The sequence below is a fragment of the Eptesicus fuscus genome, chromosome 9 (assembly GCF_027574615.1).
Source record: "Eptesicus fuscus isolate TK198812 chromosome 9, DD_ASM_mEF_20220401, whole genome shotgun sequence".
Classification (NCBI taxonomy): Eukaryota; Metazoa; Chordata; class Mammalia; order Chiroptera; family Vespertilionidae; genus Eptesicus; species Eptesicus fuscus.
Genome location: NC_072481.1, coordinates 37,144,454 through 37,167,958, shown reverse-complemented (window position 1 = coordinate 37,167,958; position 23,505 = coordinate 37,144,454). Strand labels below are relative to the sequence as shown.

The window sequence follows — 23,505 nt, the reverse complement described above, 5'->3', positions numbered from 1 at the left end:
GTATCTCAGTCAAACACTGCATATCCACCCTGCCCCTTCTTAGAGCAGTGACCTAGGAGTCCAGGGGACAGGGAGGGAGAACCTGGTTGGAGGAGAAGGCCTTCAGGGAGGCAGAAATAGGCATCCTACTGCAACAGGAGGTGTGCCAGGAGGTCTGTTTATGGCATTCAGGACTCTGACCTAGGAATGGCATGGGGTTAGATAAAAGGAGGACTTATGTTCAGAACCAGCAAGAGAACAGGGCTCGGTTGAGAGGCTGATGGAGGAATAGGAAGGGAATAGAGAGCCCAGGGTCAGGGGACCATAGTCACCAAATGTGGCAGGAAAGGGAAGACAAAGGAGATAAAGAAATACAGACACATCACATGACATTGTTAACTTTATTCCAAGGAGGAAGAAAGAAGGAGAGGGTGTGGAGATGACAAATGGGAAACACATAGAAGGCCACCGAGAACACAAACTGATGGTGGTCACATGGGGACCAATTAGGCTGAAGAATGGCTCACCAGATGTTCAGGGTCTATTCCCTGCCAGGTGTGACTATGTCCTGTTTCATCTGAGTAGCCCATGTAATCACACATGTCCTCATAAAAGAGAAGGCAATGTGAAGACAGAAGCAAAGAGACATTTGATGATGCTGCTGGATTTGAATATGCAGGATGGCTCCAGGAGCCAAAGAAATAATAATGCAGCTCTAGATGCTGGAAAGACAAAGACAGGGAATCTCTCCTAGAGCCCTGGAGGTTGGGTGGCCCTGCCCACACCTTGGTTGTGTCCAGTGAAACCCATGTCAGACATCTGACTCCAGAACTCTAAGAGTAGAAATTTGTGTGTTCTAAGTCACTGAGGCTGTGGTAAGTTATTATAGCAGCTAAAGGAGACTAATTCAGAGATGGAGAAGCAGGAAGAAAGTGAAAAGCACAGAGGGGCAGACAGGCAGAGGACCCCAGGGAGGACATCAGGTGGAAGGGCAAGTGTGCAGATGGAAAGCAGGAATTGGGGAGATAGACAGGGAAGGGCAGGAAGGAGTTCCTCAGAGCTTGCCCTTGTCCGAATAAGGACTAGAAGAGCTTTCTGAGCTGGAGGTGGATCCCATTCTTGGAATCCAAGATGATTTTTTGGAGGGGGATGGGAGCTTGGAGAGGATCTGCTGCCAGCTCAAAGCGAAGCAGGGTCAAGGCTACGGCCACCTTCAGCTCATTCATGGCGAAATGCTTCCCAATGCAGTTCCTGGACCAAGATGAGAATATGAGGAAAACAACATGAAAAACGGTAAGATATCCTGTTTTCAGCTGTGCAGGCATTTGTCACTGAGCTCTTGCCAGGAACAGGGCATTCTGATGTGAGTCAATCCAATCCCCTTCCTTTTAGGTCATGCATGCTTCTACCCCACAAGCCTTGCTTCACATTCTGCCCCTGAACTTTGACTTCTCTTCCAGAAGTAGCTCCTAACTCCTACTTCTGTTCTCAGCAGGCACGAAATCTGTTAGGGGCTGGTCAGCGACTTCAGCCACCAAGTCAAGTCAAGTGAATCACTACAAAGGTAATTATTAATTGGGTCACTCCTTCCACAACAGTTTCTGATTTCACAATGTTGAGGCCATGACATGGCCTAAGGTGGTCACCACACTTAGTTCCCCACTTTCTAGGGCACACACTGGGACATTGATCCTCAAAGAGAAGGAGACATTTGATTATTATAAAGAAATCAGAAATGAAACAGAAGAGTTTCCTGGTACAACCAGGGATTAGCCAGCTTCAACTAGTTGCACCACCTGCCTCCCAATGAATGGTCCAGACTCCTGCCTCTCCCTCATCCCCTCAGTCAACCAGCTTCTGTAACCTTCCTATTCTACTGCAGATATGTCCCTCCTTGACATCCATCAGTCTCCTCACCTAAACTTTTCTGTCTTCCTGCCTTCTCTAACCTTCACTGAAGCTACTGTCGAACTCAACTCCTTCTAGGCCTCCAATCACAGGTAGGACATGTCCAATGCCACAGCTGGTATCAAAGCCCTCGATGGGTTGCGTCACTCACCTCTTACCTGTCCAGCTCCACTTCCTAACTCAGCTCATGCTGTTGAGATCACAGAGAATGCCCTCCCTGCACCTCTGCCTGCCACATGTTCAAGTCTGATCCCAATGACATGCCACCCTCACTCCTCTGCTAGCGGTACCCCTTCCTACCAGGACCCCCAAAGCAGCATTAGTGTTTTATTTAAGAATACCTGACCATCCAGTGCCCTGGACAGTGCAAGGAACATGGAACATTCAACAGTGTGCTCAATGAGTGAATGAGTGAGTGAAAGAATGAATGAATATTGTGTTGTGAGTAGAGGTATTTGTTTCTTGTCTGTGAACTCCTAGAGGCTGCGACAGTATCTTACCAATCTCCTAGCACAGGACTTGGCACACAGACACGCACTTAAGATACATTTATATTTGAATGAAATCAGTTGAATTGAAAAAGTAAATTAACATTGGAAGAAGGAAAAAAAAAAAGTAAACCTGAGTTCCAAGCTAGGGATTGAGCTACCTAGTGCTCTCCTGCCCTCTAGTGGCAGGCACATGACTTCAAGCCAAGGTCTATGAGGAAGGACTCAATCCTGGGAGAAACCAAATGGTACAGCTAATCAATCTCTGAAAGAACAATTTGAAAAAAGTTGTTCTGTAAAAGTTGATTCCCATCTGAAGAATTCATAGACTTATGGATTGAGAAAAAGTTTGTTTTTTGCAAACGTCCCTATTTTTTTGGTTTTGTTAATCCTCACCCAAGTGTTTTTTGCTCATTGATTTTTCAGAGAGAGTGGAAGGGTGGGGGAGAGACACAGAGAGAAAACATCAATGTGGATTGCCTGCACCCAAGGTATGTGCCCTTGACTGGAATCAAACCTGTCACCTTTCAGTTCCGGGGCCAACGTTCTAACTACTGAACCAAAGCAGCTAGGGCAGAAAAAGCTTATTTTCAGTAACCAAGTACAAAGTTTATGGAAGTTACTATTTTACAGGGAGACTTCTATAGCCTTTGCAGATTTTCAAACAGCAGGCATTCTGGAGTATACTCGTCCAACTCTATTTCAGTTGTTTCAGGTATGCCTTATATTTTACACACCAGGAGCCTTTCAAATGCTATATGTCATATGCAAAGTAGTGGGTTTTCTCTCAAAGCAGTGATTGTCCTTCTTTTTATGCTTTTTGCCAAGGTTGGACTGTGTAAACTTTGGAACTTTGCTATATACAACCCACTTTCTATAAAGAATTTTGTCCTGGAAAAGTATTCATGCTTTTGTGCATATCAATATACAAACCATGCTTATGGGAATATCAATATATTAGTCACATTTCCGTGAGTATCAATGTACAGTGAAGCTTTTGTAGAATAGTCTGAAAAATTGGAGAGTCACACATTGGAGTGAAACTCTCTTCAAATGGCTAGTAGGCCTTTCATGATTAGGGCTTGAGCAGTTAGGACAAGGAAGGTGTTAGAAATTCAAACACATGCAAATATCACAGATACAGTGAGTGACAGATCAGTGAAGTAGAAAAAGCAGTTCCTGGACTGCACTGAGGGAAGAGAAAAAAAAACCCTTTTTAATATTACTGATAACTGAGAAAAGCAATCTGAAGTTCAATTTGTATAAAAAACTTTTAACTCTGAGAAGTCATATTCTTGAAGTGAGAAAATTGCTAGAATCACTGAACTTTAAAACAATGACTGACACTGAATTATGGTAGGCCATTGGGAAAGTAGTCATTTGGGGAGTTTTGGACCAATATGTGCCTCTCTATTTTTGCAGTCTCCCAACAAAATTTGGACTTCATATTAACATTCACATAACCATGACATTTCCAGTAAGCAAAATTCTATATGTGAAGTGGGATTTATATACCATCGTTCCACTGTCTACACAGTCCAACATTGGCAAAAAAATGACAGTCAAAGCTTTTGAGAGAAAATCAGTGGATTAAGTGTTTGTGCTCTGCCCTGAAATGCCACCTTTCTTTTGTACATATAGAAAAATACCTTCTTCTCAACACAACAATATACCAGGGCATAACAGCAGACACCACATATAAATGTAGGTCACAGTCATCAAAGTATGCCCTCGGTGATGTGCACCACCCAAGTACAGGATGCCTCACCTTGATCCTCCTGAGAAGGGTAGGAAAGCATGGCTGTGTGAATCAGAACCCGGTGCAAAACGGGAAGGGTCAAACACCTGCAGAGAGAGCAGTAGGGCCAGGATAGGTAAGGTCAAGCCCCTCCATCTAATCCATGAGGGCACCGGAGGAGGTGTTGTCTAGAGAGATCAGCTCATCCTCCCTTCCACAGCCCATCCTCCCTTCCACAGCTGCCATACCTCTGGATTACGCCACACCTTTGGATTATGGTGAAGTGCATAAAAGTTAAGTGAGACATGGATTCCTGTTGGGCAGGGAGAGGAGAGAAGACTGATTATACACATGCCAGCAGGGGGCAGGTGCATGCACAAAAAGCTTGGGAGCCACAATGAGAGTCACTCCGACTGGATTGATCCTATTGCAATAGAGGTGGGGTGGACATGGAAAAGCACATGTGCACACATTAGGAAACTATATCAGATGGTGATCCAGTCAATCATGGCCCAGGAGTGAGGAGGAAGAATGAAGTAAAGGCCTACTTTTGGAGCAATTCAAGGTAAAACTCACATTTATCAAGTGCCATCCATGAGTCCCTTGGGGATTATGCTTTAACTCATCTATCCTTACCACAATCCTCCAAAGAGGGTGCTAATATTCCCATTGTTCAGATGAAACACCTGAGCTTCCAAGAGGCCGAGCAACCTGCCTATGATCGCACAGCTTGGATGTGGCAGGGTTGGGATACAGACCACCAAAGGTGAGCTAAGGAGTGACCTCCAACCATGGCAGGGTTCTCAGATCTGGTCATCAGTTGATCTCTGACATCAACGTGACAGCTCCTTAAAGACTGTCCCATCAGACCCATGACCATGGATTTCCTGGTTTCCCTCATTTGCCTAGATCCCATAAAAAAGAAACCACATCTACATCTACCTCTGACTGATTGTCTCTGCCACCCTCACATCTCAGGGAATTAGAATATTAGAGTAAAAAACCAAAAGCCACATCATGAATCCAACATCTTCTTGTGAGGAAGATTCCATGGACTGAGTCAGTATTCAGTATTATATTAACTGCCATTTATACAGTTCTTTGCATTTGTCAAAAAGGAGTTATGCACACATTACTTCAGATACGGAGGGAAGTCAAATAGATGTGACCATGCAAACAGAATTGCACCTATAGTCTTGTAATCTGGCGTTGGGATGGGAACATGAAGTGGTAGAATCATAGAGCATCAGTGTCATCAAATGGAATTACTGTAGCATTATAAAACCATGGATTCTACATGTGATTGAGTGCTAGTCCTGGAGAATGATAATGCTTAGGATTCTCTTCATGTGAGGTGTCTTATTGGCATGGACCCTATTTAGGTGAATGTACTGAATGATTTATTCTCTCTGAGTTGGAAGGGAAACTAATATTTATTGAACTTTTACTGTGGTCCAACTCTGTGCCAAGCATTTTATATTCCTCATCTAAACTATATAGTAAGCATCCAACTAATGATGAAGAAACTAGACCAGAGAGGTTCAGAACTGCTCTAGGACATGTGGATCTGGTCTGCCATGGGTTCCTGCAGAATTCCTAGGTTAGTGAGTGTGGTAAAATTCAAACCTCTGGGTAAGGAGCGTCCATCAGGGAAGGTGATGGGCTTGCTGAGCTCTCTGCCAACAATTGGTACAGGAGGATAGAGTCGCAGTGACTCCTTGATGCACATGGTGGTGTAGGGCATCTGGTCCAGGTGATCCCTGAAATGAATGAGGCCCAATCTTAGGGTAGGCATGGCCCGGGCAGAACAGGGCTTCGTGTCTAGCTGTGTGGGCAGGGCTCTCCCATCTCCTGAGCACTCACCAGGTGATGGAGGCACCATCCCCTAGGAGGCTCTGGATCTCCTTGCGGCACCTCTGCTGATGCTCAGGGTGGGAAGCCAGAGCATAGAGAATCCAGGAGATGCCACTGGCTGTGGTGTCATGGCCCGCGAACATGAATGTATCCACTTCAGCACGGAGGTCCTTGTCAGACAAGCTACTTCCATTCTTCATCTGCAAAAGGAAGGTGAGAGTGCACTTCTTGCCCCTTCCTCTGCCCTTCTGGTCAAAGCCTCAGGCCCCTCCTACAGACACTCACTCTGGCAAAGAGGAGGATGTCCAGGAAATCCAACTTCCTCTTTCTCCTGATCCTCTCAAGATCTTCCTCATCCTGCAGATGCGCCTTTCTCAGTTTGATCACTTGGTCTGTACCAGAATAGTGGTTTGCAGGCAAATTTAGGGCCCTGGGTGCCCAGAAAGAGCGACCCACAGTGGCCCCATCAGCCCCTCACCCTGCTCCAATATGGATGCCAGGAAATTAGGATGGGTATGGGAGAGGTGTGCACATGAGAGGTGAGAGGTCTAGCATCATCTGATTGCAAGTCAGGCCTCCCCTCTATAGCACACCCATGGAGTGGGCTCTGCTTGAATGCTGCTTGGAGAGGGTGACATCAAAATGTGGTGACACATGGGAACACCAGCACATTCCATTGCACCCTGACATTTCGGTTCCCAAGCACCGCACCAGGTAAGTATTCAGTGGGGGTATGTTCTAGTTCCCAAAGGAAAGTAGAGGTCAGGGCCAGTCCCTTTGAGATGTACATGATGAAGGAGGGGGAGCAGCCCAGGAGGTGGAGTCCAACCTGTGTGTTGATGGGCAAGCTGGCAGGCCCGCTTGTTCCAGAGGCCATCAGGCGTCAGTGAGTAGATGATGTCGTTCTGGTAGAAGAAATTCCTCACTCGAGAATGAAAAAGATTTTTCACAACCTCAATGGCCTGGATGTAGGATTGGGATTGGGATTTCCTGCAGGCAGAAGATACAGAACAGATTAAGGTATTGCGGGGGCTCTGACCTGGAGGTGAAGCGGAGCTCTAGGTGGGAGTTTCCCCAAAGAGTGGGTACAGGTGCCTCTGAGGCATTCATTGCCCCTATCTTATAGCCTTTGAGACCCTCCATACTTCATAAGTGTCAAGAGCAACCAGACTTCTCCCTTGCTAGGGATCAGGGATCTGTAGCTGATTCAATTTTGGTCTGGTCTGGAATTGTCTGTGGTCAGGAGCCCTGGACAGACTCTGGCTTTTTGTGCTCATGAGCACCCAAACTGCCTGAACTGCCTCTCCAGTAAGTTCATATCAGTTGGTAAACCAAAAGCCCTGCAGCTGAATGATTATCACTGACCTATCCATCTGGATGCTGCTCTGCTGACTGAAGGCACACTTCATGATGGTGTCCAGGGTCATCAAAGAGATGTGTTCAAAGATCTCCAGGTGAGAGTCTTGACTGATGAGCTTCTCCCATTTGTCCTGTGGTGGGAGGGGGACATTGACCCTCCTCTACTACCCCAGAGGGCGCCAGCTGACCAGCTAAGCGCTCTCTCTCTCTCTCTCTCTCTCTCTCTCTCTCCCTTCCCCAATACATAATTGTCTTGAATAGAGGCATTATAACATATTAAGACTGTACAGCAAACATTAGTAATGTCAGTATTATACTCTCAGAAACTGTGATTATAAAATTAAACAGGATCCCTCATAAGAGTCTGAATTGGTTTTGAATTTTAGGAATAAGTTATGATCATTACTAGCTTTTGCCAAACCAGAAAACATTGCTACTCAGGCAACAATTTGGAAATCTTCTCTTTCCTGGGGTTGAGCTAAACCTGAGGGATAAGTACACTTCAACTCTATGTAGCAAATGTATCAAGGTAAGAGGTAACCTAAGAGACCAGTACTGGGACTGCTAAGAACATGGCATCAGGGATTTTAATTTCTTCCCTTTATCAAATGTTAGCTGAGCATAGCTGGTAGGATCAGGATCCGGATCTGTGAGTGCAGATGTAATCTCCATTTCCTTCCATGGAGTGGCTCCATTTCATGCTGAAACAAGCCCTGGCACCCAGGCCAGAGCCACCTGAAGGACATCCTGGGATGTCCACCCTGTCACTGAAGCTGCCACTGCCAAGGCCTGCCAGTGTCCATTTATCTTGTTGTCCAGGGGAATGACTATTGCTCTAGTCCACTGTGCTGAAGACATGGTGGTGAGAGGAGAGCAGACCCTGTTTCTGCCATGGTTCTGCTCTCTCTTGGCAATGACCAAAGTAGTGTGGATCCAAGCTGGTGCCCAGGTACCTCCTGTCCCATCCACCTTTGGAAAGCTCTGTCACATTGTTGGATAGGAGCATGTTATTCTAACCAGTTGTGTGTGATGGATGTCTGAAGGACACACGTATCCTAGGTGGACTATATGAGCTGTGCTGCGAGTGGGTGTGAGCAGGTGAGAGAGGGATGGACTTACCAGCATCACTTGGACAGAGTCGGCCATGAGCCCCACGTAGGGCTTCAGGATGTCATAGTGGAAGGCTGGGGTCAGCATCCGCCTGTGTTGGAACCAGGTCTGCCCATTCAGCAGGAGCAAACCATATCCTGGACCACAGAAAGGTGTGGGAGGGGAAAGGGGAGATGGAATCAGAAAGATGACTCGGGACAATTTGGGAGGAACCAAGGGTGTCAGAAGAACACAAATTATGGGCAAAGGCAGGAAAGGCCAGTACATTTCAGGAACGTCAATTTCTCAAAATGGCAAGTAAGTTGGATGTCATCATGACAGCTGTGAGATAAAGGCTGAAGTAGAGTAGGGGGGCAGGTCATAGAAGATCATAAATGAATATTACCCTGAAAACATTGGAGAGCACTGAGAAGTGACGGGAAGAAACTGAGTTTTAGGGGGGCCATCACCACCACCCGGAATTGGTAAAGGTTTTATTAGAAGAGAAATCAGGCTTGATTCAGAGATGAGGGTGGTGATAGTGCTGGTTAGCTGTTGTTCTCTGTGAGCCAAAGAGATAGCTCTTGGTAAGTCTACCTGGCAGAACAGCAGTCCTGATTACACATACTTACCAATCCAGGGAGCCAGGAATCTGTATGTACCATGATTCTTTGGGTCTGAAAGAGAAGACCGGGCAATGGAGGAATTTGGAGGGGACAAGCTCCTTGAAGCAACTGTGGTCGAGAACACGGGCTGCTATTCCTTCCTGATCATTGTCAGCTAAGAGTGTGTCTCAAGTGACCTTCCTCAACCTCCCATCACAAGTATCTGTTCTAATAGTTAATGTGGGCTCAGGAAAGCAATCCCAGCAGCAGAACATCCACAGGATGGTGAATCGGCCAGAAATAGTCTCTATCCTCAGTGCCAGAGAAACAGAAATCTGTGGTCTTCCCACCTATTTGTGGGGGCTTAGTTGTTCCATGACTCAGGATAGGCAACAATGAGAGGTGCCAAACCCAACTCAGCGTGGACAGGAACTTGTCTTTCAGATCTGGGCAAATTTACACAATTGATCATCTCAAACTGGTTAAAAACGGAAGAAAAAAATGAAAGAAAGAAAGAGAAATTAAGGGGAAAAGTGGCCCCACACCACTGTTTAAGCATTCCATTTCAGCAGACATTGTTGGCCTTAAGCTGGCTTGTAGGCTAGCAGGGTGGTTGTTAGAGGGTTTTCAGGCGTCCTCAAACTACGGCCCGCGGGCCACAAGTGGGTGTTTTTGCCGTTTTGTTTTTTTACTTCAAAATAAGATATGTGCAGTGTGCATAGGAATTTGTTCATAGTTTTTTTTTTTAAACTATAGTCCGGCCCTCCAACAGTCTGAGGGACAGTAAACTGGCCCCCTGTTTAAAAAGTTTGAGGACCCCTGGACTTTAGATAATGATGGTAGAACGGCAAGTCTATTCTGGAATTACCAACTCAAGGGCATGTACCCAAGCAGAAAGAGCTGCTCAAGACACAATGCAGGTTTCTGTCTCACCTGATCTTCCCAGGACCACCTTCATGTAGTCAGGGTCATAAACCATGAAGCTGACACTGCTTCCCCATAGCCAGCGAGGACAGGCACATGGGAATTTCTCTACCCATTTCTGAAACTGTTGTAGCTCCTGGTCCTTTTGGAACTATAAGCAAGGGAAAGACAAATCAATAAAACCTTTCTCTTTAAGTCTGGATTTTGGAGTGGTGGTGAAGGGGAGAATGGCCACAGGGAGAATTCAGGATCCATCAGCAGTTATTATGAGCTTGGAATTGTATCTGATGAGCCAGAATCTGATCTGGATGCTGGCTCTTCATCAACACTTGGTCTAAGGTTAGATTTTGGCTTCTGGTTGGGCCCTCGTCAGAACTACCTTTAGAATGTTACACATAGAACAAGTTTTATAAATGTTCAGTTATGGACTGAGTGGTGTACACACTTTTTTCACAGACTTAGAGTTATTGGTTGAACTGTATCCCTTTCAAGTTCATATGTTGAAGACTTAATCCCAAGTATCTGAGAATGTGAGTTTATGTGAAGATGGTGTCTTGTGGGAGTAATTAAGTTAAAATTAGGTCATTAGACCTAATCTAATATAACTATCTTTATAACAGAGGGGAAGTTTGGACACAGAAATAGTCACTTGGAGAGGGAAGATGATGTGAAGAGCCATATGGAGAAGATCGTGGTTTGCTAGTCAAGGAGAGAGGCCTGGAGCAGATGGTTCCTTCACAGCCTTCAGTAGCAGCCAACCCTACCAACATCTTGATTTGAATTGTGAGACACTCAATTTCTGTTGTTTCAGCCACTCACTTTGTTAAGCAGCCCTAACAAAATAGGACAATTGTGTAATGTTCAAGGCACAGCTATGAGTGGGGATGGATTGGTACTTTATCCTGTTTCCCTGAAGAATGAGGAAACTGTTAAAGTATATGCCCAGGTGGCTGAGGACCCCAGGGTGTTTCTCAGAGCCCAAGAGCCGGGAGCAGCAGGGTGCAGAAGGAGTAGATCCAGGGACTGGAGAGCTGCCAGTGCTGAGTCTCTAATACTTTCTCTCTGCATTCATTCTCTTACCAAATGTTTATTGGGGCTCTACCTGACAATTTTCTAGAAGCTGGAAATATGCTCACAAATAAACAGACAACAGTCCCTGTCCTCGTGGAGCTAGGTCCACAAGGTGAAGAGCACTTGAACCCTTCCTGGATGGTTCCATTGTCCTTCCCTTCCTCTTTCCATTGTCCCTGTGAAATTCCATACAAACTAATGTAGTGTTTTTGTACCTTTAACATGCTTGTTAGTACCACATGTCCTATCTGTGTGACATTGTGAATTCTATTCGAGAATCTGATTGTAATATAGCCAAGGTGTTCACCTGCTACTAGCGACTGTGGCTGGGGTTGAATAGGGCATTCAGAGGCTCACTCATGTTGGGGAAGAGGTATCAGAGCTTGTGGGCTGGGAAGACATCTCAAAATGTTTCCACTACAGTGAATGATGAAATATATAAATGAGTAGATGAGTAGATGAATTTACTCATTCATTTGTTTGGTAACTATGTATTGATCACTTACTTTGGGTCAGTTGCCATTCTAGTTGCTAGAGATGCAGCGGTGAACAACACAAGTCCCTGCTACCATAGATCTTGTGTTTGAGTGGGGGTGAGGGTGGGCAGACAATCCTGCTGAGCCCTGGGAAGTGTCCTACTTGAAGGGCTTAGGAAAAGATTTCATGCTCCCAGGTCATGTACATTATTAGGGCTGCCTTTCTCCTTTGACCCCAGGTGGGGACTGATCTATGGGAGCCTCTTACCACCCCAGCTATGTTACCTGATCTCTAGGATCCCTCCTACTGGCCCAGTAGGGACCTGGAAAACCCTTTTTCAACACAGTAGCATGCCCTCTTTCTAATTGCTTGGTGCCCAAGCCCGTCAGCTTCCTGAAAATTCCTGCTGCTGGCCACTGTCATTACTTCCCTTTGGGGACCCAAAGGAGGTAAATTGCATTCTGCATTTCCATTCTCCTCTATAAGCCATTTGGCATCCACTGCTCTGTCAGCCCTGTAGTCAACAAGTTTGGAATGCCATCTGTCCCTGAGCATGTGTGACTAGAGCCAGTGGAGACTCTTATAAAGGGAATAGTGCCCATGATGGCAGGGGTGACAACCCTGTAGGCAAATACCCAGTGCCCATGTGGCCGCCACACTTTAGCCACTCCATGCAGGCCGCGCTGCCCTGGAGTCATCCTCATTTGGCTGTCCCTGGCAACTGCCACACCAAGAAATTTCTACAAAGGGAGTAGGTGGACCGATAATAATGTGACCACACAGCTTCCTCAGATGTGGGCTCTGCTGGCATGGCAAGGACTCCTGGTTTGGAGGGAGGACATGAGAGTTGAGAGGGGTGGAAATAGGGCAGTTTGGATTATTTGAAACCCAAAGATGTTAGTTCCTCTTTCCATAGTCCCTGTGAAATTCCATACAAACTAATGTAGTGTTTTTGTACCTTTAACATGCTTGTCCTTGGGGTGGAGGGGGGGCAATGGTAAGATATGTACACATATAATACCTTAATTAAAAAAATAGAAAAAAATATATATATTATTTAAAATTCATACAAATTAGAGTACGTGGAACAGTGGCCTTGGTCTGTGCCAGGGACAATTCTAGCATTACTAGAGGCCCGGTGCACAAATTTGTGCAATAGTGGGGTCCAGCCCACCTGCCCCAATGGGGGATTAATTGGGCCAGGCCAGCAGGTGGGAGGAGATGTGGGAGGTTGGCCAGCCAGCCTCACCCCTGATCAGGGGGGCCATTGGGGGTGCGGCTGGCCAGGGTTCAGGGCCATGGGAGTTTGGCAGACTGGCCCAAACCCGATCAGGGGGGGTCATCGGGGGTGGGGCAGGCCAATTGGGGTGGGAGGGCCTATCATGAGCAGGGCCAGCCACAGGGGGCACCACAGGCCAATTGGGTTGGGAGGGCCGATCAGGGGCAGGGCCAGCCATCAGGCCAGTAGGCCAGCGCAGTGGGTGTCATAGCTACCGGTCTTTCTGATTGTTCTTGTTGTTCCAATATCTGGTTGCTGGCTTTTTATATATATAGACCTGTGATGGGCAACCTTTTGAGCTTGGTCTGTCAAACTTCACCAAAAAACTGAGCATAACTCGGGTAGTGTGTCACTTTGAGGAAAAAACTAACTCCAAGACTCTAGTCGCAAATGTTTCATCCTCAGGAGCAGCAAATGTTTCATCCTCGGTATGCGGCCACCTCAGCGACCGCGTGTCAAAAATGGCTATGCATGTCAGTGCTGACACACGTGTCATAGGTTTGCCATCACTGATATAGACTAAAGGCCTGGTGCACAAAATGTGTGCACTGGGGTGGGGGAGGGGTATCCCTCAACCCAACCTGTGCCCTCTCTCAGTCTGGAACCCCTCAGGGAATAGCCATCTGCCTGCTTAGACTGGAAGTATCAAGCCTAAGCTAGCAGGAGGACATCCCTCTCACAGTCCAGGTCCCTTGCTCCTTACCATCTGACTACTCCCTGCTTCTTAGTGCTTGGCTCACTGCTCCTCAGCACTGCCACGGAGGCAGGAGAGGCTCCCGCCACCGCTGATGTGTTTGCTAGCCATGAGTCCTGCTTCTGGCTGAGTAGGACTCCCCCTGTGGGAGCACACTGACCACAGGGGGCAGCTTCTGCATTGAGCATCTTCCCCCTGGTGGTCAGTGCACATCATAGCAACCGGCAATTCTGGTTGTGCCACTGTAACGGTCAATTAGGCTTTTATTATATAGATTAGAGGCTTGGTACATGAAATTCATGCATGGGGGTGGGGGGTGGGGGTGTCCCTCAGTCTGGCCTGCCCCCTCTTGAAATCCGGGACCTCTGTGGGATTGGGCCTAAACTGGCAGTTGGACATCCCTCTTGCCATCTTGGACAACTAGATGGTTGCTAACTGCTTGCCTGCCTGCCTGATCGCCCCTAACCACCTCTGCCTGCCTGATTGCCCCTAAAGACTCTGCCAGTCTGCCTAATCATCCCTAACCACTCTGCTGCCTGTCTGGCCCTAACTGCCTCTGCCTGACTGATCACCCCTAAACATCTCTGCCTGCCTGATCACCCCTAACCAACTCTGCCTGCTTCCCTGATTGCCCCTAACTGCTCGCCTGCCTGCCTGCCAGATTGCTGCTAAGCGCTAACTGGGGGGTGGACAGCCGGGAGAGAGGTCATGGTCGTTCTGGTCTCTGGTCGTTGTGGTTGTTCCACCATTTCAGTCACTGGGATTTTATTATATAGGATAGGAACTCACTTGAGTGCTATAATCATCATCGTCATTATCCGTCATTACAGATAAGGAAATTGGGTTGTAGAGCAGGCATTTAAAGTATGTGCAGAGGTGGGATATGAACCCAGGTAGCTCGGAAACAGAGCCCCACATGCTCAACTGCCCACCTTGTCCCTTGTCATCTGGCCTGAAAGATTAGTTTCAATCTGAATTCAACATGTGGCAGTCAATTCCAGACTTAGCCAGTTACAGATGTATTGAATAAATTAAAAACTCAGGCAGTATTATAAAATCAAGGATTAGCCTGAACTGGTTTGGCTCAGTGTATAGAGTGTCGGCTTGCAGACTGAAAGGTCCCAGGTTCCATTCCAGTCAAGGGCATGTACCTTGGTTGCAGGCACATCCCCAGTGGGAGGTGTGCAGGAGGCAGCTGATTGATGTTTCTCTCTCATTGATATTTCTAACTCTCTATCCCACTCCCTTTCTCTCTGTAAAAAATCAATAAAATATATTTAAAAATAAAATAAAATAAAGGATTATTTACCTGCAGTATCTCCTGCAGGATTACAGAGATGATTCATACCATGCGTAATCTTAGTTATAAAAAGAGCATTACTCACTTACTGAGTCTACATATCATCTAATGTCATAAGGGTATGGAAAAGTCACTGTAGGAATATTTAGTGGTTCCTTTAGTCATATGCCAACTCAGAAAGGTGACTCCTGCATCAATAAAAATCACAGTTGCTCCAAATCAACAAATCATCTGGAAGTCCTTTGTACCAAATTTGCATGAAGTAACTGGGCTTTGGTTGTCTCTCTGTGGCTGATAGGAGCAATTCCCATTTGGGGCTCCACTCTGCTGATAATATCTTGGCCTTGTTCTCTGAAATCTTCTCAGGTTTCTGCCACACTCCACATTCTAAGGCTTGCTCAATCCACATACCCACCTTGATGAGCCCCTCTCCATGAAGCCCCCTCACCTTACTCTGTGCCCTTCCCCCCAGGCACTAGTGCTAACAGAGCTAGCTGGGGAGCACTGTCTGTCACAACCTGCCAGCTGCTCCTTTCTCTGTCAGTCCGCACACCAGAGTCAAGCTAGCCTCTGTGTCAGGCTCTGTGCTGGGATGAGCGCACAGAAAGGGGGGTGATATCCTCAGCCCCAAAGAGCTCACATGTCAGGGACATGGAGAATAGGAGCTGGCAGGTAAAGAAATTGTCATTAATGGTGAGACGCAGATGCCAGTGCTCCTTTCCTGGGACCATTCTGGAAGCTTCCTGCTCAGATGTGCCAGGAACTTGCCAGGGTTTTAGCACTGCAGTCATCAGTCTGAAAAACCCATATTCTCAGGCCAAACAAGTTGGTTGGACCCCTACACCCGATTTTATTCCTTTTCCTGGGACCTGATATCTTCTCTAAATTCCTGTCTATCATCCCCACATGCCATGAACCCCCACAGGTAGGGATCCATGAGACGAAGTCTGTGTTCCCAGGCAAGCTTGGGGCCAGGCAGACAGGATGGCACTGAGTGCACATGGGCAGGGAAGCATGGAGGAGTTCTGTTCTGTGAGCCTGGAGCAGGGAGATTCAGAAAGGAGCAGCCATTGTCCTCAAGGGCTGGCTGACATAATAGCTTGCAGACCTAAGGAAAGAGGATCTGACAGACTGAGAACACCAGCACATGGGATGAGGACCCACGATTTGTGGGGTAACCTGCGTTTTGCCCCCACGACCACGTGCTTCTCACACAACAAGGCTCTGTTGTCCTATAGACTTGCTGACCATGACCTCACTCTGAGAGCCTCTGCCCTCCTTGCCCTCCCTCTCCCCTATCCCACTCCCATTTACCTCCTGGTTGTGCCCGAACAGCCAGTGGGAAGGAGGGGACGGGAACTCCCGGACAGCTTTGAGCAGCCACTGCCTGTGCAGGTAGAGCTGGGCTGCCTTGAGCAGCAGCAGAACCAGAGCCAGCAGGGAGGCCACCTGCAGGAGCCCAGAGGCACTGCCCAGGAGTCTTGTGGGGCTCAGCACAGAGACACTCATGGTGCAGTGCGTCTGGACCTCTGACTATCTCTGACCATCTCTGACCACTTCAGGCCAGTCTGGAAGTTTTCTCCCACCCACCTGTGGGGTGGGTGAAGGGTGAAGGCAGAGCTTAGAGCTGAGTCACCAGAGTGGAGGAGTTATCTTGGGATCAGGAAGAAAAGCTTTTTTAGTTGACAGTGACGATGGTTGTGTACATTTCAACTTCCACTTATCAGTTTCCTAACAAACACATAATCATCACCTGTTATGTGCCAACCAGTACACTAGGTGCCAGGATACAGATGTGAGCAAAACAGAAATGAACCCCGAGGTATAGAAATCAGTCTAGCTCACCAAATGTTCAGTAGGTATGGTTGCACAATTTTATTATCCTTTCAATTTCAGATATAAGCTAGTTACAGATAGGTAAGGTGAAGTGGCCAATGGAAAACAGCCATTGACAGCTTGAGTTGGGGTTAGACTCCTTCTCCTTGTATCCAAAACTGCCTGCCTACCTACCTCTGACGTTTCCCCCAGAGTTTGTCCCTGTTCCGTGTTCAGTTGTGACCCAAGAGGAATGTGCTGGTGGACAGAGTACTGAATTTCTACTCACAATGTTTAGTCTCAGGTCAGGCCCACCTCATATGAAGTCAGCAACTGACTCTCTCTGTGCCTCAGTTTCTCCTTTTGTAGGTAGAATCATCTTTTTTTAAAAAAAAAAAAGCATAGAAATGCTCATTTATTCATGCATTCATTCACTCAGCATATGTTTCTTGAGTGCACAATTTAGTAGGTAAAGTGAGAAAACACTTAGTACAATGAAATATGAAAAGCCTTTTCTTATACATTGGGGTGGGGGAAGAAAGATGTGAGTTGTTTTGAAATAGTTTATATTGGTTACAGATGAAGTGGGTGGGGGAAGCTGAAGCAGAGCTAGTCCTTGGAATGGTACAAAGTTCATCAGGAAGAATTTTTTGTTAAGGGATTAACCTCTCTTTTCTCATCCTTTCACCCTCTGGCTGCCTGTAATTAGTTTAGGACAACTCAGAATTTTTCCCTTTTTATTAGAAACCACTAGAGGCCCGGTGCATGAAATTCGTGCACTGGGGAGGGTGTCCCTCAGCCCAGCTTGCACCCTCTCTAATATGGGACCCCTTGGGGTATGTCCAACTGCAGGTTTAGGCCCGATCCCTGTGGAATCGGGCCTAAACCTGCAGTTGGACATCCCTCTCACAATCCGGGACTGCTGGCTCCTAACCACTCACCTACCTGCCTGATTGCCCCCTAACTGCTCCCTTGCTGGCCTGATTGCCCCCTAACTGCTCCTCTGCGGGCCTGATTGCCCCCAAATACCCTCCGCTGCTGGCCTGATCACCCCCAAGGCTTTTATTAGTATAGATATGACCCTGCACAGAAAATTTTACTAACCCTGCTTTACAATAGGGCTTGACGATTGAATCATTAGGACCAGACATCAAGATTTCCTTTCTTTGAATAGTGGAGGGAATACTTATCTTGTCTTTAAGTTGCCCGGAAATTAAAATGAGATAATGACTTAGAAAATTATAAAAGCACCATATAAAGACAACTATCTTTTTAATGAAGTGGTAAAATGAAAAACACTTTTTATTCTCCCCTTCCTTCCTTTACAGCTTTTATTTAAACTTTGAAATTTATAAAAATTTCACTCCAATTTTCATTTCTTTACATTCAACGTTATTTTGTATTGGTTTCAGGTTTTATATTAGTTACAGAATAGTGGTTAGACAATCATATACTTTACAAAGTGTTACCCGATATTTCTAGTACCCATCTGGCATCATACCATCATTACAACACTATTGACTATATTCCCTATTTAAGTGACAATGGGTTTACAGGTTCCTTTCAGTCTTTCTTTTGTGTTGCTCATCCTTCCTTTTCTTTCTCACTTCTTCCCTCATTTTCTTTATATAGTATCTCAATTGGCATCAAAGCTCAGTGAAGGCACTGGGACACGCTTCATCCAGTTTACAGACCAGGAAACTGAGGCCAATTCCAGTTGGCTGTGGAACTTGACTCAGCACACAGGAAGCCCTCAGAGCCATGCTCTTTGTGCTTCCTAAGGGGCAGCCGCCCAGCAAACAGAACAAACCTTCCAGTCAGGCTTCCCAGCCTCTTTCTCAAGCACCTCTTCATTGCGGATGCTCCACATTCTTTCCTCTCCCCCCCATTCTTTACTGCCCCCCCTTCTCTGAAGCAGGTGGAAGGCTTCCCACTCACTGCCTAGGCATGCTCTGCTTCGGGGCAGGGTGTAGCGAGCTTGCTTTTGGGTCAAGGCAGGAGCAGTAGTCACTGCCTCTGAAGTGTGAAGGCCGCCTGAGCGTGGCCCATTAGCACTGGGAGCTTCTCTGAATCATGTCAGTCAGTCCAGTACCCTGCAGTGCAGCACCCTTCCACTGAGGTGGCACCACCCCTCAACCCCCGCCTCAGGGGTGAGGGTCCTTGCCCCTCTGCCAGGAGTCCTTCCATGCCCCTTGATCCCTGGCTGGGCCCACCCACGTCTTGGGGGCACTGCAGAACCTCTGTCTCTCTGCAGATGAGGCAGATCCCTGCCCTAGGTCTCTGCAAAGCTATGAATCTGTGGCCAGAGGCTTGGTCTGGGTCTCAGCAACCACATGCTTGCAATGTTCCCAGGGATCCCGCCAGCCTCACCTCCCCGGGGTGCCGATCTCCCCAGGGACCCCCGGGAGAGGCTGGATGGGCCCGGCCATGCCCCCCTAGGTTGCCAATCTCCTCAGGGACCCCCGGGAGTGGCTGGGCGGGGCGGCCACGCCCCCCCGGGTTGCCAATCTCCCCAGGGACCCCCGGGAGCGGCTGGGTGGGCCTGGCCACGCCCCCCATTTTGCTGATCTCCCCAGGGACCCCCGGGAGCGGCTGGGTGGGGCGGCCATGCCCCCCGTTTTGCTGATCTCCCCAGGGACCCCTGGGAGCAGCTGGGCAGCCCGGCCTCACCTCCCAGGGCGGCGATCTTCCCAGCGACCCCCAGAACTAAGAGGACTGGGCGCCGCCATCTTGATCTTCTCAACGGCTGGATAGGCCACCCGGAGTCCCGCCCCCCAGCCTCCCGCTGGCCCAATCGTGGGTGTAGCGGAGGTGCGGTCAATTTGCATGTTTCTCTATTATAAGGTAGGATAAGACTTCAGATCTGAAAGGTAAGGAAGGGCATTATAGGAAAATTGGAGGGGACCAAACAAGGCAGACAGCCCCTTGGTTCAGAGTTTGGGCTGCATCCTGTCCTGATCATTGTCAGCCGGAAGTTTGTCTCAAGTGGCCTCCTATGTGCCTGCCATCCCAAGTGTCCATGTCCTAAGAGTCACTGTGGGTCAGGAAGGTGGACTCAGTGTCTCAGCAGCAGAATACCTACAGGACTAGGATGGTGACTCTGACAGAAATATAAGCTCTATCCTCAGTGCCAGAGAAATCACAGCAGTCTGTGGTCTGCCTACAATTTGTGGGGTTTTAGTTATGCCATGACCAGGATAGGCAAAAATTAGTGGTGGCAAATCTAACTCAGGGTGGGTAGAAAATTATCTTTCAGATCTGGGTAAATTTATATAATGGATCATCTCAATATGGTTGAGAGAAAAAGAGAGAGAGACCGTGAGAGAGAAAGAGAGAGAGAGAGGAAGGAAAAGAGGGAATGGGGAGAGAAAGAAAGAGCAGAAGCAAGGAAAAGAGGCAGGGAGAGAGAGAGGGGAGAGAGTGGAGGGAGGGAGAAAGGATGGAGCAAAGGAAGGAAGTTAGAAAGAAAAGAGAAAAGAAATTGGGCCCCACATAGCTTTTTAAGCATTGAGTTTATGTAAATGCTAGAGGCCCAGGGCACATATTCATGAAGCTGTTGTAGTGGCCTGCAGGAATCGGGCGAAACCCACAGTCCAATGATACCTGCAGCTCCTACTTGCCGCTCCTGCTCATCCTGGCCCCACTGTGCCTGCCCCAGGCTCTCACCTAATCAGTCCCAATCGGGAGAGGCTCCTGCTGTGGAAGCATACTCACCTGCCAGGAGCCCTGTGTCTGGGCCCCTCCCAAGAATAGTGGCCTGTGGGATCAAGCTGAAACTGGCTCTCCGACATACCCTGAGGGATCCCAGATTGTAAGAGGCTGAGGGACCCCACCAGTGCACATTTAGACTGAGGAGGGACTGTAGGAAGGCTCCAGGGCATGTTGGCCCATCTCACTCAGTTCCTAAATGCCGGACTCCAGCAGAAAGCTAACCTACTGGTCGGAGCATCTGCCCGCTCGTGGTCAGTGCACATCATAGCGAGTGGTTGAGCAGCCTTAGCATATCATTACATATTACACTTTGATTGGTTGTTCGGTTGTTCTGCCCTTCAGTCTATTTGCATATTACCCTATTATTATATAGGATTTTTGGCTGTAGGCTGGTTTGTGGGTTAGGAATGTGGTTGGTAGAAGGTTTAGGTAATGGTGGCAGAGCTAAGTCACCTCTTGAATTTCACAACCCAAGAGCATGTACCCAAGAGAAAAGAGCTGATTCACATTTAGCTCTCACTTGATCTTCTCAGGATCACTTTCATATAGTCAGGGCTGAATCTAAAATTGCTCCCCATTGCCATCGAGGACAGGCACATGGGATTGTCTCTACCCTTTTCTGAAGCTGTTGTAGCTACTGGTCCTTTTGGACGTACAACCAAGGGAAAGAAAATCAATAGAACCTTTCTCTTTAGGTCCAGCTCTTGGAGTGGTGGTGAAGGGTCGGTTGGCCAAGGTTTGGAGCTGTTTCTCATGAAACTGGTTCTGATCTGGATTCTTGCTCCCTTGCCAAGGCTTGGTCTAAGGAGGGAAGGAAAAGCAAAGGTAAAGGTATTTTAGGGCATGGTGACAAGTTCAGTGTAGATGAAGAGTAACATGACAGGTGAGCAGTGGAAGACAAAGATGAAAGCAAGGGAATGGGGGTAATGTCTGATGAGCCATGCATTCCATAATGAGCAAGAGGACATTACATAGGCAGTGCTTACTTAACACCCATGGTGGTTCTGAAGCAAGGTATTGACATTATCCCACAGGCCACTGAGTGAAAGGTATTTTGCTGTCAGAGTGACTAGCTGGAAAGTCTGACCTATCACCCTGGCAACAGCATGACTTGAGAGGAGAGATCAGATTTGAAATAGTTTTCAAAGGTAGAGTCAGGAGTTTGTTAGTCAGGACAGGAAGAGAAAGGACCTGTCAACACTTCAGAAAAGTCACCAGTAACCCCTCAGGGTACATAGTGCCAGTTAACCCCATGGGGCACCACTAGGCTCATTAAAGTCTGAGTCAGACCCTGTGTAGAGCCTAAGTTTCTTTCAAAAATATCAAGTACATATAGAAAGCATCCATACTAGGATGGGTGGGGGGAAAACAAATGCTTTCTGAGCCCCCCAAAAAAGATAATTGACTTAGGGGATTCCACCCTGAATTTTAATATATGGGCTAATGATGGGCTTTTGGAATAGGGAGTGGGGTATCTGTTCCACACTGGAATCTGGGAGATTTGGGTCTTTCCTTATCATTACACCCTAACGTTCTGCTCTGAGTCTTGATCCACACCTTGACCATGACTTCCTCAACTGGGCCCAGATTTGGTATCCTTTGTCCTCAGGTGGATCTCTCTGACTTACCTAGCCCCTATTACAGACATTGAATTTTTTTTCTGACTTCTCAGCTCAGTCCATTTTAGACTGGCTATTCATCTGATCTCCACTCTCTCCTTCCCTGCATCCTCCTTCCTTGGCAGTTCCTGCATGCCCTCCAACCAGTTCTGAGAAAATTCTGGCCAGAAAGGGCTGGCACTGATGTGAAACAATACTATTGACTTTAACAAACAGAAAGCCAGATATTTATCCAGCAAAATGGGTTTATTCAGGAACAACGAAGAATCACAAGTTTGGATATGCAGTCTAATGGGTTAGCCATGTGCAAGTTTTAAGTAACTAGGAAAGGAAAATCTGTTATGGAGGAGAAAAGGAAGTTGGGAAAGCCATTATAAACTGAGTTCTTTGTGCTGTGTTCCTTGATCGAAGTACTGCATAGAGCTCCCGCTTCTGACCTTCTGCCTTCATTTTATTTATTTTATTTACTTATTTTTTTAATCTTTATTTTTCAGATTATTGCAACTCTTCCTCTTTCCCCCCCCCCTCATAGTTCCCCTCCACCCAGTTCCCACCCCACTCCAGGCCTTCCCCCTTAACCCCTCACTGTCCTGTCCATAGGTATAAAAAATAATGACAGAAAAATCCCCCTACCTGGTGAAAGAAATAGACTTACAAGTCCAGGAAGTGCACAGAACCCCAAACAAGAATAATCCAAAGAGGACCACACCAAGACACATCATAATTAAAATGCCAAGAGCAAAAGACAAAGAGAGAATCTTAAAAGCAGCAAGAGAAAAAGTTAGTTACCTACAAGGGAATACCCATACGACTGTCAGCTGATTTTTCAACAGAAACTATGCAGGCCAGAAGGGAGTGGGAAGAAATATACAAAGTGATGAATAGCAAGAACCTACAACCAAGATTACTCTACCCAGCAAAGCTATCATTTAGAATTAAAGGTCAGAAAAAGAGCTTCACAGACAAGAAAAAGCTAAAGGAGTTCATCACCACCAAACCAGTATTATATGAAACTAGATTAGTGCATGGTGGGGAGGGGTGTGTCCCTCAGCCCAGCCTGCACTCTCTCCAATCTGGGACCCCTTGAGAGATGTCCAACTGCTCGTTTAGGCCCAATTACACTGGGATCTGGCCTAACAGGCAGTAAGATATCTCTCTCACAATACAGGACTGCTGGCTCCCAACCCCTTGCCTGCCTGCCTGCCTGATTGCCCCTAACTGCTTCTGCCTGCCAGCCTGATCACATCCTAACCACTCCCCTGCCAGCTTGATCGATGACTAACTGCTCCCTGCCAGCCTGGTCACCCTTTTTTTTTAATTTTTTTTTATTGAGGTATTATATGTGTACATATCTTACCATTGCCCCCCCACCCCACACCCATACATGCCCTCACCCCCCAGAGTTTTGTGTCCATTGTTTATGCTTATATGCATGCATACAAGTCCTTCGTTTGATTTCTTATCTCCCCCACCTCTCCCTAACTTTCCCCCTGTAATTTGAAAGTCTGTTTGATGCTTTACTGTCTCTGTATCTATCTTTTTGTTCATCAGTTTATAATGTTCTTTATTATCCATAAATGAGTGAGATCATGTGG

The 23,505-nt window shown here is 47.2% G+C and overlaps 1 protein-coding gene across 3 annotated transcripts; it reads right to left on the bottom strand.

Moving 5' to 3' along the window:
- Nucleotides 1-366: 366 nt before the first annotated feature.
- Nucleotides 367-16,397, bottom strand: LOC129150260 (cytochrome P450 4A11-like). 3 transcript variants are annotated; one of them, XM_054721136.1, is made up of 12 exons: nucleotides 16,080-16,397; nucleotides 9,954-10,095; nucleotides 9,048-9,092; nucleotides 8,446-8,573; nucleotides 7,333-7,457; nucleotides 6,797-6,957; nucleotides 6,253-6,359; nucleotides 5,977-6,167; nucleotides 5,740-5,873; nucleotides 4,362-4,426; nucleotides 4,144-4,220; nucleotides 367-1,230 (listed from the first exon to the last, which is right to left on the bottom strand). In XM_054721136.1, the coding sequence occupies exons 1-12, from the start codon at nucleotides 16,272-16,274 to the stop codon at nucleotides 1,062-1,064; spliced, it is 1,539 nt and encodes a 512-aa protein (XP_054577111.1). In that variant the 5' UTR covers nucleotides 16,275-16,397; the 3' UTR covers nucleotides 367-1,061. The 3 variants fall into 3 exon arrangements, with proteins under 3 accessions (XP_054577111.1, XP_054577112.1, XP_054577113.1); XM_054721137.1 differs by lacking the exons at nucleotides 4,144-4,220; nucleotides 4,362-4,426 and having other exon boundaries at nucleotides 1,131-1,230; XM_054721138.1 differs by lacking the exons at nucleotides 367-1,230; nucleotides 4,362-4,426 and having other exon boundaries at nucleotides 4,189-4,220.
- Between the last annotated feature and the right edge of the window lie 7,108 nt (nucleotides 16,398-23,505).

Bases quoted from the DNA above. Each gene is read 5' to 3' on its own strand.
- LOC129150260 (XM_054721136.1), bottom strand. From the start codon at position 16,274: ATGAGTGTCTCTGTGCTGAGCCCCACAAGACTCCTGGGCAGTGCCTCT. The intron at 10,096-16,079 runs GTAAATGGGAGT...CCTTGCTTATAG, and splicing joins TGTTCGGGCACAACCAGGAG to TTCCAAAAGGACCAGGAGCT. The intron at 4,221-4,361 runs GTATGGCAGCTG...CTCTCTCTGCAG, and splicing joins AGGTGTGGCGTAATCCAGAG to GTGTTTGACCCTTCCCGTTT.